Below are 16,181 nucleotides of genomic sequence, written 5' to 3'. Positions count from 1 at the left end.
ACAGATTCATTTGACTGGATCACTATCGGACCATTTTTAACAAGCATAGCCAATGGAGAAGCAAGGAGGAAGCACAAGGTTTACTTTGGTCTATAAGTGTTATTGTTAAACTACGTGAACTGCGTTTAAACCGTTTTTAAAGTTAACATGAGATGTTATATTATGTTAACATGCCAAAAAGTCATTTGTATCTTATATTTTTCAAAAAACATCCTTTAAAAAATAGTTTGGAGTTAACCGTTCATGAATTAAAAATCACATTTTTGATGAAAAGGTCTGTTAACACCATTTATTGTCATTTTAGCTCATAGAAAATTTCTGCATTAAGATTTTTTGTCATTTCGAATAGACAGAAAAAAACATACAATAAAATATTCCAATCAAACAAAAATAAACAGCTAAATTATTTATGGGTGCATTTAGAGCAGAAATCCTTCATTACAATATTTTTTTGTGCTTTTGGATTATAATCCGGTTCTGAATCTGTAAACATTGCGAGAGTAAAAAATAAATGTGAGTGAATCAAAACTTAAATTTACCAGTTTTTTTTCTCTTTCTGATGAGCAGAAGTTTAACAATGAGTGGTGGATCGGCCGGCCGGTGAAGGAGGATGGTGTGGTGGGCTTCATCCCCAGTCCAGTCAATCTGGAAACCATTCTCATCAGAAGAGAAGTCCAGGCGAGGAAAGCTGCCAAGGCCTTAGCCAAGTGTGTACTGCATGTTTCTCTTTTCCACCAGCTTCGATACAACAGGGTCACAAACGAGCACACAAGCTCATGCTGCAGTGTGCTGATTTATCTTGTAATCCCAATAATAATCTTTATTGGACCAGCACACATACAAACAAAAACATGGATTATGTGCCGTTTTAAGGATTCAGCTGATGCTCTTTGAAAACATCCACAGATTAGTCAAACTATATTTTGAACAGAGAGGTGGTAAAGGTTCACAGCAGGAATTGTTTTGTAGATATAAGCAATGTTGGACTGATCAAACCACAAGGCTGCACTGAGACAAAAATGAGCTGAGGGCCCCTTTTCTCACGGACTCCACACATTAATGAACAAAAGTACCCAAAACATACAATGCACACAGATATGCTCCGTCACTACAGGCCCGACTTTTGTTGTCTAAACTTTCTTTATACACAACTTGTCCTAAGAAAAATGACCCATGTTTACTAAACCCCTAAAAAAGTTTGATTGAATTTTAAACCCCAAATTTATTTTGCATGAAGAAACAATTTCATAACAAACGTTGTGAATATCTAGGTTTTCCCTTTTCACAGTGCAAAAACACTGCAGTTACCTCCATCCAACTGGCACACAGTGGTCCTGCAGCCCGGCTGGTAATCGGGTCTTGAAAGCAAAAAACATGAAAGCTGAACATTAAAAGAGAGGTCAAGGACAATCAATAGAAAATCCTTAACAGAGATTTTAATAAGATTTAATAAGATCATACCAGTGATTTACTACAAATTTCACATACTTAAATAGCTGGTGATGAGTTTCCAATGCTTTCATTTGAAGATTTATTCTTAAAATACATTTCCCATAGCTTTCAGACAACCATTGGTTTCTATTCGTTTCCCTTTTGGGCGGTCAGTAGGTTGTTTTTACTCTAATCAGCCTGGCAGGCAGGAAGATCCACTACAGACTGAAAGATTTTGACTTGACCCAGTTAGACTGAAAGAAACTCATCTAGAGGATCTTAGGAATTTGGCTTCGGTGGCAAACTGTGTGTGCTGAATCACTTCAAGGGATTTACCCTCTAAGCTTTATATAGCTGTGTCTTATATAAGTAGATATACTGTTCAGTCTGTGGGCACACATTATGTTATTGCATAGATACACAGTGCTCTATTTTCACCCAGACTGGCACAATGAGATTTGGACTCTGGAGAAGAAGGACCTGTTTGTCTCGGTCTTTATTTGGAAAGATTTGAGCTAATTGAGGACTTTTTTCTCATTTCAGCAAAGCAGCGGCTCAAGTAGCTCAAGATATGAACTCAAAGAAATACACTCCTCCATCACAAGGTCAGTGTCTGTGCTGAATTGTGTGAAAAACACAATTGATGATTCATGAGTTAACACCATAACTCTCTTTTTCTTCTTCATGAACAGCCAATCAGCAGGTGAAAAAGAAACCGGTAAGTGACCCAACGTTTGTTCTTTTGACATCTATTTTAAGCCATGGTTTCTCATCATGTAGACAGTCCTCTTCACCAACACACACAGGTATTTTACACATCAGTCTGTGGAAAATGCTTTAAAGAACTTTGTCCATCTGTCCTCCTCATGTGAACACAATGTCGCAAAAAAGCCTTGAGGGAATTTCTTCAAATCTACCCAAAAATGAACCGATTAGATTTTGGTGGTCAAAGGTCACTGTGACCTATCATCTGTCCCACTCTTGTGTACTCCATACAGAACACCTTCAGGCCGTTTCCTCAAATCTGACAATGTTCACTTTGGACTGAAGAATAAACTAATTAAAATTTAGAGGTCAAAGTTCAAGGTCACTTTTGCACAACAAAACATGTTTTTGGACATAACTCAGGAATTCATTCACTAATTATGACAGAATTTCACATAAATGTCTAATAGGATAATAAAAAAGTGATGGCATTCTGTATCCAGAAGGTCAAAGGTCAACTTCACTGTGGTATCATAATGATCTGAAAAAAACACTTTTCTGGCCATCACTCAACGTCATAAGTCAGAAACAGACGGGGAGATATTTGGTTGATGACAGTAATCTTAAAACTGTCGTGACTGTGTCGATCTTCTCTTCTACCGGGGTAAAGATGTGTGTGAAGCATCCATGTTTTCATCGACATGGAGTGTAAACCGTTCCAGAAATTTGTCTGGTGCACAGAGGCGTTCAGCCACGTGGTGATAGTTACTCTGCTAATCATAAATCATAAATAAAGAGCAATTTATGATTACACCACAAGAAACGTGCATCAGCAGCATTTCCAAAAAACTAAATCACCACAACGTCACGCCAACACTTATGGCAATCAGTTTAAATTGCTAAGTTATGAGCAGTCGGCAAACCTGTTTATTTGACATTTAAAGAACACTGTGTTTGACCTATCTGACGGGTTTTAGTGGTATTCTGGTTTCAAGGTATAGCATGTTGTGAAAATGAATGATTATAATACTGGTAATAAAAAAATGCATGCAATGAGACATTTTACACATATGTGTATTTTTAAAAAAGGTTTCGGTTGTAGTAATATAGCTTTTTTTTTTCAAACAAAACAAACCCGTTCTGCTTACATTCTTTTAAGTGTTACTGTAACTGAAAAAAAGTAATAATTGTTTAATACTATACCGTCATATCGTGAAATAACAATACATGATACGATACCATAAAAATCTTAGAAATCTTATACCCTAATGTGACGTTCCTGCTGTACTTATTTTATGTACTGTGGCTCTTTGCTATCGTCTCTAATAAACCAACTATACCGACACAGAAGCTAAACAGTGACCTGCTGTGGACAGGGCCCGCAGCAAAACGTATTTTTGCCTGCTTTAAAAATCATTATTAGTGTAGGCTAAGTGCATGTTATATGTGGAATACTTACTCCGCTTTACCTCCACACTAACTGACTGAAGCAGCTGAAGACCTCCCGTCCTCTAAAATGACTGTTTTTGACAGTGGAGGCCAGTGGGTTTTAGATCAGAAAGGACTGTATTACAGCAAATTAGAGTGCTGAAAATATTTTAAATATAGCTTACACTAGAACTGATTTAGATTTTTTTTAGGCAGGCTTTTTAAAAACAAACCTGTTGATGCAGCGTTTCCTCAGGGCTGTTTCATTTTATGTGCGTGTCGTGGGGGTTTTCTGCCTGGAAGTTATTTTAAAACATTGTGTTTTGGACTGTGCTGGATTGAATTTGTGCTTTTTTGTGGCTGCAGGGGGAGCAGGTGGCTATGTATGATGTAGTGCCTACAATGCGTCCTGTGGTTCTGATGGGACCATCACTGAAGGGCTTAGAGGTGAGTCCACCTCACTCTTTAACCCTTTGACATCTGGATCGACATTAGTTTTCTTGTGCTGCATACAGATGCCTTTTTGTTTTTATCAGCGTTTCAACCTCTGAAACCAGAGAAAATTGTTTTGATTTCTTTCAAAAACACAGGAAAAACATATTGAGCAACTTGGCAAGAAAAATCCGGCAAGCTACAAAATAATTACTATAAGGTGACAAGGAAATTATCTGAAAATTAGCTGGGGAGGATCATAAAATGTCATCAAAAACAGTGTAAAAATGTCCAGAAAGGATGTATATATTAATTTTTTTAGCACTTCCATGAGTTTTTTTTAAAGGTTTTTTTTTTAAAAACAATTTTCTGGTATTGTCTGGTAACGTTTTACTAATTTCTTGCTAATTTTTGGGCAATTTCTTGTTGAATTGCTCATTGCCCTCTTCCCATGTCTTTGAAAGTAATCAAGCCAATTTGCTCGGGTTTCAAGGGGTTAAACTTAGCTCTTTGTAACTTTTGAGGGGCCTACAATACTGTTAACTTGGGACACGTCATCTACTAGGCTGTTTCAAATAAATATTGGTATTTTGTGTTGATCATAAATAGAGCTGAATTTCATTTAAAATCCATGTTTCCTGTGTAATTCCAGGTCACAGATATGATGCAAAAAGCACTATTTGACTTTTTAAAACATCGATTTGAAGGCAGGTAAGTTCTGATTTAATTCTTCAGTGTTTACACCTTTAATATGGCAATAAAATATAATGAAAATCACAACTGTGTAACAATGCTTTTTTCCCTTGCTGTTCTCCAGAATTACTATTACGCGGGTCACAGCGGACATCTCTCTGGCTAAACGGTCCATCCTCAACAACCCTGGCAAAAAGGCCTTAATGGACCGGTCGAACACCCGCTCCAATTTAGGTACACAGCTTTATCATCCCAACCTGAAGCCAGTAGTTGTGGTACATTATCTGTTTGGAGAGCAAAATGGTTAGGGGTTACCTCACCTGGACAATTCAGATAGTGTCAGTAACAGAAAAAGTAAACTAAATTGACTAATAAAATAACTTCTTTTAACTGGCCACTTGGAACTCTAATTAGTATTAAACATAGGAACTGATACTACCCGATCTACGTCTGAATTTGATTGAAAACAACTTTTTTTGTATTTGTGCTGCATCAATGATGCTTTAGTCAACAGAAAAGTAGTTAGAGATCACTCTATGCACCACAATGAAGGTAATAAAAGGAATAGTTTGACATCTCCTTTTAACATTAGACGGAAAACAGGTTGACATCTGAGACATTAGCAGGGTCTTTTTTAATTGTGTCGGTTAAGCTTGTACGATAATACGTTAACTTGACATTTACTGGACAGCGTGCATGGTTATAATCCCCCTTGGTTACAAAAAGAAAGGATGGGCATCAAATAAAAGGGGGATAAGATTTACTTGGTTTTCTCTACTCTTTGTCTTCCTCATTGCTCTCTCATCCCAGATGCTGCCGGTATGTATGACTGAATGCACTGGCAGTCCATGTCTGTTTGAATGCTTCACCTTCCTCTCATTACCTCATCAGCACCAACAGCCACTGCTCTGTTCAGTGTGTAAATATACACAAGCGCCGGCACAAGCAGGTGTTTCCTCAGCTGTTTGTTTGTTTTATTGGGTCAACAGCTGTGTAAAATGTAATCCATGTTATGGTCGAATATTTGACGGCACTGTAACTTCCCAAAGGACTAAAAACAGTGGCTTCTTCCCCCATGCCCTGCTCTCCTGCTCTCCTGCTCTCCTGCTGTCCCCCTGGTGGCCAATCTTTAAATTACTCATGAGTTTAACACATACTGCTAATGTTATAGTCACCCAGAGAAATAAAAAGACATCACTTATTGTGTTAGCATAATCCCATTAAGTGGACAGTGTTTCGTCATAGGTCACATTTACACTTCTTTTTATGTGTTGGAGGGTTTTGTGAGTGATCATGTTAGTTGCTGACAAGTCTGTACATTTTGCTTTTCTTGTTTTCTACATTAGAAATAATAATTTGATGTTGTTGATGTTTTTGTGTGTGTTGAACTGAGATGCAGATAAAGGTTTTTTTTAATAGTCAGAAACCATATACACATACAACTTTGTGGACAGAACAAGTGCTCCACAAGCTCCTTTTACTTGCTGGACTAGAGTCTTTGAATTTATCATGTGATCTTCCTCGTCCGTTTTGGCGTCCTCCGCTGAGGAAGATTGTGCAATATGTTCAAAAGTTCCATAACATCTACGACATTTAACAGACCTCGAGGCGAAATTTTTTTCTGTCAACTGAGACTTTAATCTCAACATAGCTTGGTAGTTTATTTCTGACATTACTGCTGGTTTGGTGGGTCTAACTTTTAAAATTAAAGACATCAGATTAATCTTCACTTCTGCCTCTTGATTAAATAAAAAAGAGGTAAAAAAAAATAAAGAAATCTTTTTATACCAGCTCTGGTGATGCACAATGAAATCATTCAAAAATAACTTTTCAAATAATCTACAAAAAAATCTAGTGTAAACTCATGATAGATGTTCAGAGGGCAGTGAAATATGCACAATTGATGGATTTCCTCTCTGCTTTTGCAGCCCAGATCCAGGGAGAGGTGGAGCGTATCTTCGAGCTTGCCCGCAGCCTGCAGCTGGTGGTTTTAGATGCGGACACTATCAACCACCCGCTCCAGGTGTCCAAGACCTCCCTGGCGCCGATCCTTGTCTATGTCAAGATCTCCTCACCAAAGGTAAGTTTGGACAGCACCCTCTTTTGGATAGACTGTTCCCCAGTTTTCTCAATTTTCTTCACTGCATGTGTATACAAAACAAAAATAATCCTGTTAAATACCAACAGCCACCGTAACCTTTTTTCATTTTAATCTGCTTCTTTTTCTCCTCTCTCTCTTCACTTTTGTTGTGCAGGTGTTGACAAGACTGATCAAGACTCGAGGGAAGTCACAGACCAAGCATCTCAACGTTCAGCTGGTGGCAGCAGACAAGCTCGCCCAGTGCCCGCCGGTACGTGCCATCTAGTGGCCACTGTCTGAAATTGCAGTGGTAGTTGCTGTTCTGTAATAACTACATTTTATCTTGAATAAATATGAAAAGATGGATTGTTATGCCATGTTATTGTATTTGTATAGTATAATAATGTAATATTTTAGTTGTTGCACAGTTATACACTTGTACACTTAGTCTCTGTAACTGAATTTGTTTCACTGGAAAAAAACTGACCACAAATTGGAAGAAAACAGTACTGTGTTTGGGGCAAACTGCAAATATTTTGGTAACTTTTATGCAGTGCCTGGGCTTCCGAGAATGGCAGTGAGGTCATGTCCTCAGTTTTTTAGGGAATTTTGGAGGTTTAGCAGCTTGATGGGAATTTCATTCGACAGTTTAAGAACTTACACATATTTCGGGCTGAATCTAGCACTTTCATGCCTCAGTGCCAGTGAGAGCAGTGGCAAGAGGTGTTATGTTTTCAGGTTGGCCGTTTGTCCATGCTAAAGTACAGCCGTCCATTTTTGAACTAAAGAGGGCCTTGAGGGAATTTCTTCAACTTTGTCACAAATGTCCTCTTGAGCTCAATAATGAACTGATTAGATTTTTGTGGTCGTAGTTCAAAGGTCAAGGCTCGCCTGTCTCATTATCATGAAGTTTCTCAAATTTGGCACAAATGTCCACTTTCACTCAAGAATAAACTGTTAAAAATTTGGTGGCTGAACGTGACTTCACAAAACATGTTTTTGGCTGCAACTCAAAAATTTGTATGCTAATTATGACAGCACTGTGCAAAAATGCTGAGTAAGATAACCTGTTGAAGTGACATTGACTGTATAAAAAAGGATTTCTAGTTAGACTACTTCCATTATTATTACTGACAGCATGTGGATGTCCTTGCTGGGACATGAACAGAATAAAAAGCATTTAAAAAATACAAATGAAAAAAATGTAGAGATTTTTTTTGTCACCTTTTGTTTTTTTTAACCTAACCTCTATACCATTAAAATCCTGGCAAAGGCCCTGCTTTTATTTATACTTTATCCATATAGATATCAGAATTATTGTCATGTCACTGTCAACATGTTGTTTTTTAGATCACCTCATTTCTTATTATTCTAAATCTCATTGCAAAGACCTAATCTCAGGTCTGTTGACCAGAAGAGTGTTATTTTTAAAGTCCACCCACACTTCTGTCACATTAATAATGATTATTCTAAAAAACTGTTGTCTCAGTCACAGGGTAGTCCTTTTTTTGTTCCCTGCTGTTGCTGTTTTCTTATTCTTGCCCTTATTCTTATCTTTCTGTAGGAAATGTTTGACGTCATCTTAGATGAGAACCAGCTAACTGATGCCTGTGAGCATGTCGCTGATTATCTGGAGTCTTACTGGAGAGCCACTCATCCACCAGAGATGGAGCCTGCCAACGCACTGGTGGCCGAGCTGGCCGGGAGTACACTGCCCACCAGTCCTACAGCAATACCGGTACATGAAACACAGACACATGTATGGGGAGAAAACCATGTAAACAGTCATGTCATTGGATGTAATATAAATTGCAGAGATTTCATGCTGTCATCTCATCTCATCCCACTCATCCCATCTGTGCAGACAGTCTGCTGAATGGTGAAAAAGTATTGTAAATGATGAGCTCAGCAGGAATGTTAATTTTTCTAGACAGAGGGTGCAGTTTGCAGCGTCTGTATTCGTTTTCCATTTATTCATCTAACATTTTCATTTCATCTCTCCTCATCTTACTCCACTGGAAAGTTGAAGAAATGAGATAGGTCTGCCTCTGGTGAGTGAGATACTCTTTAATTCTGTAGCGGAGGTCATTAATTCTGTAGCCGAGTTTTCACTGCAGTAATAGAGATGAGTTACAGTAGCCCCTTCTCTAGAAGCTGTAATTATGTGTATATATTGTCCACAAAAACATGTGAACATAGGTGGGTTTTCTGTTAACTAACAATCCAAGATGCTGGAAATTCATAGCTACAATAACTTGATAGCTGAATAAACTGATTTATTTTAAGTATTTAGAATAAAGCAGCCTCCTGAAAATCAGTTGATTTAGCTTTTTAGAGGTAAATGACATAGATTTGCTGCTTTTAACCAGACCACAGGTTGAAATTTGTGTCAACTCTAACGTAGAATGACACACGAAACTCCAAGAAGAAATAATAGGGACGGGCTGTAATAACACAGACTTATATGACATAAAGCTACTGTGTCTCTAAGATGGTGAGAGATTAATTAAAATGCGTTGCCAGTTGATTATATACACATTGCTCAAATTAACAACTTGAGCACATCGTTTGATTGATCAAATATAGGAAAAAGTCAATGAGCAACCAAAGCAGAAATTGCCAAAAAATTAGCACAAAATTAATAAAAAGTAGCTTGGGTGCGCACCTCCCAATGTTTCCTGAAAGCCTTGAAATTATAGTAATTTACTGAAAATTAACGATTAACGATGGATAATTAGTTTTAGTAAATTTTTGTCCTTGTGCTCCAGCTTTAAAGTTATATTGTCTTATTTTCTATACAGCATAAACAAACAAATTTACAGTTTTGGTTGAGTTAACTTTGGGGTAAATCATTTCCAATTATCATTATTTTGTCATCAAAAAGTTATCAAAAAATCAATCAAAAGTTAAAACTGGATTAATTGATTTAATAGTGAATAGAAAGTAGTTGCAGAAGCAGCTGTAGAACAGATGCAGAGAAGCCTGAGGCAGCAAGTGTGTCTGTTTCCATGTGCTTAATTGCACAAAACTACACTGAGTGGCCCAGGGTCCCATGATAAAACTGACTATTATCATCCAAAAATATTCAGATTGCCTCTGGTGTGATTGCCAGTTTAGGCACTTTAGAGCCAGCTGCCTCCCTAGCAGCAGCTGTGTTTGTGCATATGGTCGTGTTGTAAGGTGAGGACATGTAGTATTCGGCACAGTATGTTTTTGTGGTAAAGCAAACTTTCCTTACTGAACAAAAACACTTTTTGTTTTTGCTCACATTTTTCACAGGTTTTAGTGAGAGATCCAAGACTATTTATGCACTCAACAAATATTCTTTCTTTCAAAGTTTGGTTGCAAATTTGTGGCACACAAAATGTGCAGTCTTATCACAAACAAAATGCCATGTGGGGAATTAGCTGTATCACCACAACCTCTCGTTCTGTGTTCAGACCTTTTACTGAACATCTGCACAGATTAACAGTGACAAAGCACATTTCTGTTGCTAGCAAAACGAGCAAAATGCATAACTCCACTTATTGTTACTTTTCTGCTTGTTTTTAATGTATGCATCTCACATGTAACTCTGGATGTAACATTACCACCACCTTGTGGTCTGTTTAAGTTACTGCACAAAATGTTTGACAAAATAAAACAAATGATTACACATCTCTAATATTTTTACCCTTTATAATGTATGTTTTTAACTGCATAAATTATTATTTTATTAATTACTAAATGATTTACTAACCCTTTTATTATGACCATCCCAAGGCACACCTGTGTGGTAACGATGCAGTTTAATCAGCATCTTCATGCGCCATTGTCTCTCTCAACCCAACCCACAAGTTCTGCAGAAACCATCAAAAACTGTTCTATCTGCATACTCTTCGTCCTCACCAGGACCTAGACAGGCGAGAGTCTCATCATAACCAACTTGTGTGCTTGTGAGGCTGGTTGGATGCACTGCCAAATTTGACACTGGAGACATCCAAAGGTTGTGAAATGTAGATTCAGTTAATGGGCAGCAGTTTTAGTGGACATTCCTGTAGTCAGCATGCAAATGGCACACTCCCTCCTCCCTCAAAACTTACAACATCTGTGTTGTTTTTATTGTGTCATCAAACTGCACATTTTAGAGTGGCCTTTTATTGAGACGAAATGATACTGTTTAATCAGCATCTCGATATTTCACACCTGTCAGGTGGATGGGTTGTCTTGGAAAAGGAGAAGCACTCACTAACACAGATTTGAAAAAAACTGTTACCAGATTTTGAAAGAAAATATGTCCACGGAGAATATAAAATAAGTCTGAGATCTTTAACTTAAACTTGTGAAGAATCTGAGCAGAAACAAAGGTGTTGCATTTATATTTTTGTTTAGTGTATATATGCATGTCCTTTATGTACATGTATGCTATATTATGTTGCATTTTCTTGTCCCAGGATGGGCAGAAGACCAAGAAGACAGCTGCCCCTAAGAGAAAAGGTTCCCGGGAAAACCACCTAGACCCGGAGCCCCCTGCAGCCCCAGCACAGGAGCAGAGGGCTGAGGAGGGCCAAAGAGAGGAAGAAGAACGACTTCTGAGGACTGAACCAAAGAGACCCCAGCACACCCACCACCACCACCATCACCACCACCACCACCGCCGGATGGAGCATCACAGCCACACCCAGCACAACCAAACATCCGGAGGCATGGAAGTACAGTCGAGCAGGGATTACAGCCAGAGGCTTCCCCGCAGGCACCTCCCTGAGGAGAGGGAGGAGGAGGTGGAGGATGTGGTGGAGGAGGACGAGGAGGAGACTCGCTACAACCACCGAGGTCATAACCACCACCATCACAACAGCAACCACCACCATCACCACCACCACCACCAACAGCAGCAACACCACCGTGGGAACAGCCAGCCACATGTCGGGGCAGACTATGAGCAGGAGCACAATGAACGCAACCGGCAGCACAGGCATCACCAGCATGTTCCACCACGGACACACCACACGGATCACTATCCTGCACACAATCATCATAACTACCACCACTACCACGGCAGAGACAGAGACAGAGATAGAGACAGAGAAAGACACAAGGACAGGGAAAGAGACAGAGATAGGGACAGAGATAGGGATCGAGGTAGAGATAGAGACAGAGATGCACGACAATGGCACAGGGATTCCTATATACACTAGTGACTGTTCCCTCTGTGGGCTGGTGCATGGTTTTATGCTGCTCAAGTTATAATGCACTAATGGACAGGGCAGGGTGTGTCATCTTTGTAGACAATGATTTTCCTCATATTGTTTGCCATTTTTTATTTTAAACCTCTGCACACACTTTGTCCTTTTAGCAGAATCAAAATTATCACTCGGTTATTGTCTGTCTTATTTTCACCTATTTAACATTGCTCTATCTTAGTGTATTTTTGCACAAACATTAAATGCAGCGGTGTGCTCATGCAGCATGGGTTGTAAACTTTACTTTGCATTAGTCACGCAGAACGTGCTGAAGCCAGCAACAGTCAAGGTTGCAGTAGTTTATCCATTATCTCAAGATTACAAGATACCGTTTATGTTTTTTCAAGTTAACAGAATAATTAACCTGAGCTGCTGGTTAACTACATACACCAAGCTACATGGTTGCTTGATTAACCAAGAAAGCAGATTGAAGGGATAGTTCAGATTTTAACTGGGGTTGCATGGGGTACTTATCCATAGCCGGTGTATTACATGCAAAAAAGTTCCACCTGAAAAAAATCAATATCAGTTTAGGTGTATGCTATGTTAAGGATATTTTCTGTGCTTTACATTTCCGTCAGATAACCTGTTCCGACGAGAAAACTGCTAAAGGCTTCAGTCTGCGCTCAATAAGCTACCAGACTCCATTGACAAAAAAAAATAATTTCCCCACACTGAAACTGAGAAAGAGTAATTTAACATCGCTGAACACAGAAGCTGCGGGTCTACTACTGCCTTCTATGACTTTGGTGAACTGAACTAACCAAATGCCGAAGTCACACAATATCACAAACAAAACAAATGTCCAGTGCAGTGGTAGACCAGTAACTCCTATGTTCAACAATGTTAAATCACTGTTTCTCTCAGTGGAGGCTGGCTTTGATGAGAGAGCTACAATGGCTTCTTTTTCTCATTCAAAATCACTAATATTAAAGTGAAGCAAGGAAAATACTCTCAATATAGTGTACACTTAAATAATCATGTTTTATTTTTTCTAGGTGACTAAATGCTACTTTTTTGCTGACCCCATTCACAGAGGTAGATTGCTGACCTTCCATGTCGGACTTAAGTCTGCTTCTCTTAACTACCGCCTGACATCTACTGTATGTAATGCACTGACTATGGATTAGTAGCCCATACAAACCAACTTAAAAAAAAGAATTATTCCTTTAATCAGTATTGAAAGTGATCATTGGTCATAGCCCAAAACAGATTAGATTTTCACAAGAAAACATTTATTTTCCTGACATGAAATATTTTGTAATCTTGAGAGTTGATATAATCAAAACTTCGACTGTTGTAGGCTTCTGTACAATGAATGCATTTTATGATTTTTGTTCCTACAAAGTTACACAAAGGGATGTTTTGTCAAAAGAGATGATAAAAAACAAAACAAGGGAACAATAGACTTGTGTATTACAGTGTCACATATGACTCTGCCCCTATGTGTTACAATCGGTGTATTTTCAAAAGCCAACAATTTATTTTAAACATTGGTAAGGAAAGTCAAACTATTTTTCTACATGATTCTAAAGGGAAGTCATACTTTGCTTCCTACTTTTCTAAATGGTGTTCAAGCATATTTATTGACTTGCATTTGCTCTGTCTGGAAGCATGAAAAATATTTTGGTGACACTGACCTGTAATATATGCTGGATACTCTATGCATCTTCTTGTGATAAAATATATTGCTTGAATACAATCTCTATGCATTTGTACATACTTCATAATTGCCTTGTTAGGTAAATTTAAGAGAGAGCTTGTTGCACTGTTTGGTAGAACTTGACCTACTGTGTATGATTGCTTTAAGTTGACAGACTGAATTGACTATGTTCCTTTTAAAATTATTTTGTTTTGGGTTATTTTTGTTTTGTACAGCATTCAGAAGTTGATTTTGACAAATATGCATTAAATCAAAAAGTCATTAAAATGCAAAACAAAGAATGTGTTAATTTTTTTATTTCTTTTTTTTTTTTTGCAGATGTCAACACCTCCCTCCCTTATTACTCTCCAGATCAGTGAAGTGAGTGCCCAGGGAATGATTCCCAAAATCCGGAAATTAGCTTTTTATCTTAATACAGTCTATGGACCAGCGTAACAGAAGACCTTCATCTTTTCCCCACTTATATCCAATTATCAGTCTATAACATCCAATACATTAAACCTTTGAACAAAATATCGTTTCCCTCGTGACATTTTTGCCAATATATCCCCCTAAATCCTACTCAGCGTGGTCGTAATGTGTAGTTATAACAACGTTTTTTCAACAGGTAAAACGGCGCCCCCAGGAGGTAATGTAAGGTAACTCCACCTTAACGACGCACGCGTACGTTTGCGTGGTAATGATGCGTAACCACGCACAGCGACGTTAACCAAAGGGACCACAGGTGAAACCGGCGTCCTTGCATTGAAATACTAATAGCGGACAGTTTATGCGGACACCTCAGTAAATTCAATTTTTGAGAAGAAAGTTACCTGTAAGAAAAAACGCCAAGACGTCGAAATGAATTGTGGAGACAGTTTGTTGTGTTACGGTCATTAGAAAGCTAACTCAACCGTCAGAGTGTGCGTCGACTAACGTTAGCTTGTTTTTCGGTGTTGCTAATGTTGATAACGTGTCGACTAACTAGCTAACGTTAGTATTTTTTGGCTCGCTAGCACCGAAGGAGAAAGAAGATGGGGATTTCTGTGAGCAAACAAATGGACAAAATGGCAACAGCTGGGCGAGACATGGCATGGATATTTCAGCTTCATGACAGGAGGAGACCGGACGTCTTCGACGTTCAATAACGTGAGTTAGATACAACATTTGTCTGCATGTCACTGTTACCTGAATGCCTCCGTTTACTGGTTTCTTAAATGTCTCTGTGTCTAAGGTATAAAATTGGAAATGAACTTCTTTGTCTACCTGCCGCCGTGACTGTTGGGCTCCAAAATCTGCCAGCCATTTAACAGATTATCATTGTTTTTATGGCAGGTGTAGGAATGACATTTAGCAGCATTTGGTTGGTGGTTGGTGCTAGATTCAAACTGAGCTTTGCAACAGTTTTTACAACAGTTTTTACCTTGAACTTAATATTTACTCCCCATCTCCATTTATTTATCTACCTATCTTTTTGCAACACTTTTGTTGTTTTTCTTATTTTTCAAAGTGACAGGACTTCTGTTTGTATATCAGTGTTATCTGCGTGTATATCCACTTAACCATCGTCAAATGGATCCCTGTTATTTCAGTGTTCCTTGTCATTGGAGAAATCGAAGCCATCGGGCTCTGAGGCTCCTTCATCTTCATTGTTGCTTTGCCACATTGCTGCAAGAGCTGTGACTGAATGAGAACTGCAGTGTCCCAAAGGTGACAGGTAGGTCCTTATTAATTTTCTCAGGTCAGACACAAGAATCCTCCAATTACACACCAGACAAAGTGGATTGAGCTCTCTACTCTACGTCCTAGCTTGCTGTATGAGTTATGCACAATCTTGTGAGAGTCAGCACTTGGAAGCGTAGAGTCCACAGATTAATGGTGATGTTTTACAGACTGTCATTAGGGGAACCACATCAACAGTCTTACCATTGTGGTTGCTTCAAATGCGCAGTAAACGTTTTTGTGCTGACACATACTGAAACGTAACTTTACTGGAAGAGACGAGCAAACAAAATGCCTGAAACCTACTGCTGTGCCATCCACTTTTCTTCAGAAGCTAAAAGCCTGTGCGATGGTAAGTGATTGCTGGTGTTTTGTAATTGTCTTGGTCACCACCACTTGGCTTAACTATGTATTGTTTATTTTACTGTTATCATAAGATGTGCATGTCAGACCTTTTAATGGGCAATTTGCATGCTGCATGCAGAAGTATACTGACCTATTAGATGTAACTTTGTAATAATGTCTGTCCAAATAAAACAAAAACACTACTTGCCTTGCAAGGGAACAGCTAGGGTCCAAGTACAGTCTCTTCCTCCATACTTCAGCACAGTCCTCTTAAGTCCATGGTATAAATCATGTTACTCTTGTAATGTATAACATTTAGTGACAAAATGTTTTTTTTTTTTACAACAGGTGTGTTTATATAATTGTTGTATGAACTTAGATGCAAATCTGTCACATCATGTTGTTTTGTCTTAGCATTGACTTTACCCCTGTTGCTTATACATATACTTTCATAGGAATTAATTCAGAATTGGATCTCACT

The 16,181-nt window shown here is 38.5% G+C and overlaps 1 protein-coding gene across 3 annotated transcripts in view; it reads left to right on the top strand.

The window, feature by feature from the left end:
- LOC121951930 (voltage-dependent L-type calcium channel subunit beta-3-like) overlaps positions 1-13,859 on the top strand; it is a 47,759-nt gene extending 33,900 nt beyond the window's left edge. For 2 of the 3 annotated variants that reach the window (XM_042498424.1, XM_042498425.1), the window contains exons 4-14: positions 568-707; positions 1,975-2,036; positions 2,124-2,149; positions 3,931-4,011; positions 4,649-4,707; positions 4,814-4,923; positions 5,500-5,508; positions 6,618-6,769; positions 6,945-7,040; positions 8,334-8,507; positions 11,203-13,859. In XM_042498424.1, the coding sequence (XP_042354358.1) occupies positions 568-707; positions 1,975-2,036; positions 2,124-2,149; positions 3,931-4,011; positions 4,649-4,707; positions 4,814-4,923; positions 5,500-5,508; positions 6,618-6,769; positions 6,945-7,040; positions 8,334-8,507; positions 11,203-11,946 (1,653 nt within the window). In that variant the 3' untranslated portion in view covers positions 11,947-13,859. The remainder of the gene's footprint in view (positions 1-567; positions 708-1,974; positions 2,037-2,123; positions 2,150-3,930; positions 4,012-4,648; positions 4,708-4,813; positions 4,924-5,499; positions 5,509-6,617; positions 6,770-6,944; positions 7,041-8,333; positions 8,508-11,202) is intronic. The other variant, XM_042498426.1, reaches the window with a different exon arrangement.
- The last annotated feature ends 2,322 nt before the right edge of the window (positions 13,860-16,181 follow it).

This window comes from Plectropomus leopardus, chromosome 12, assembly GCF_008729295.1.
Source record: "Plectropomus leopardus isolate mb chromosome 12, YSFRI_Pleo_2.0, whole genome shotgun sequence".
Lineage (NCBI taxonomy): Eukaryota > Metazoa > Chordata > Actinopteri > Perciformes > Serranidae > Plectropomus > Plectropomus leopardus.
Note: the sequence above shows the minus strand (reverse complement) of the source record. Positions and strands in the feature narration are given on the sequence as shown.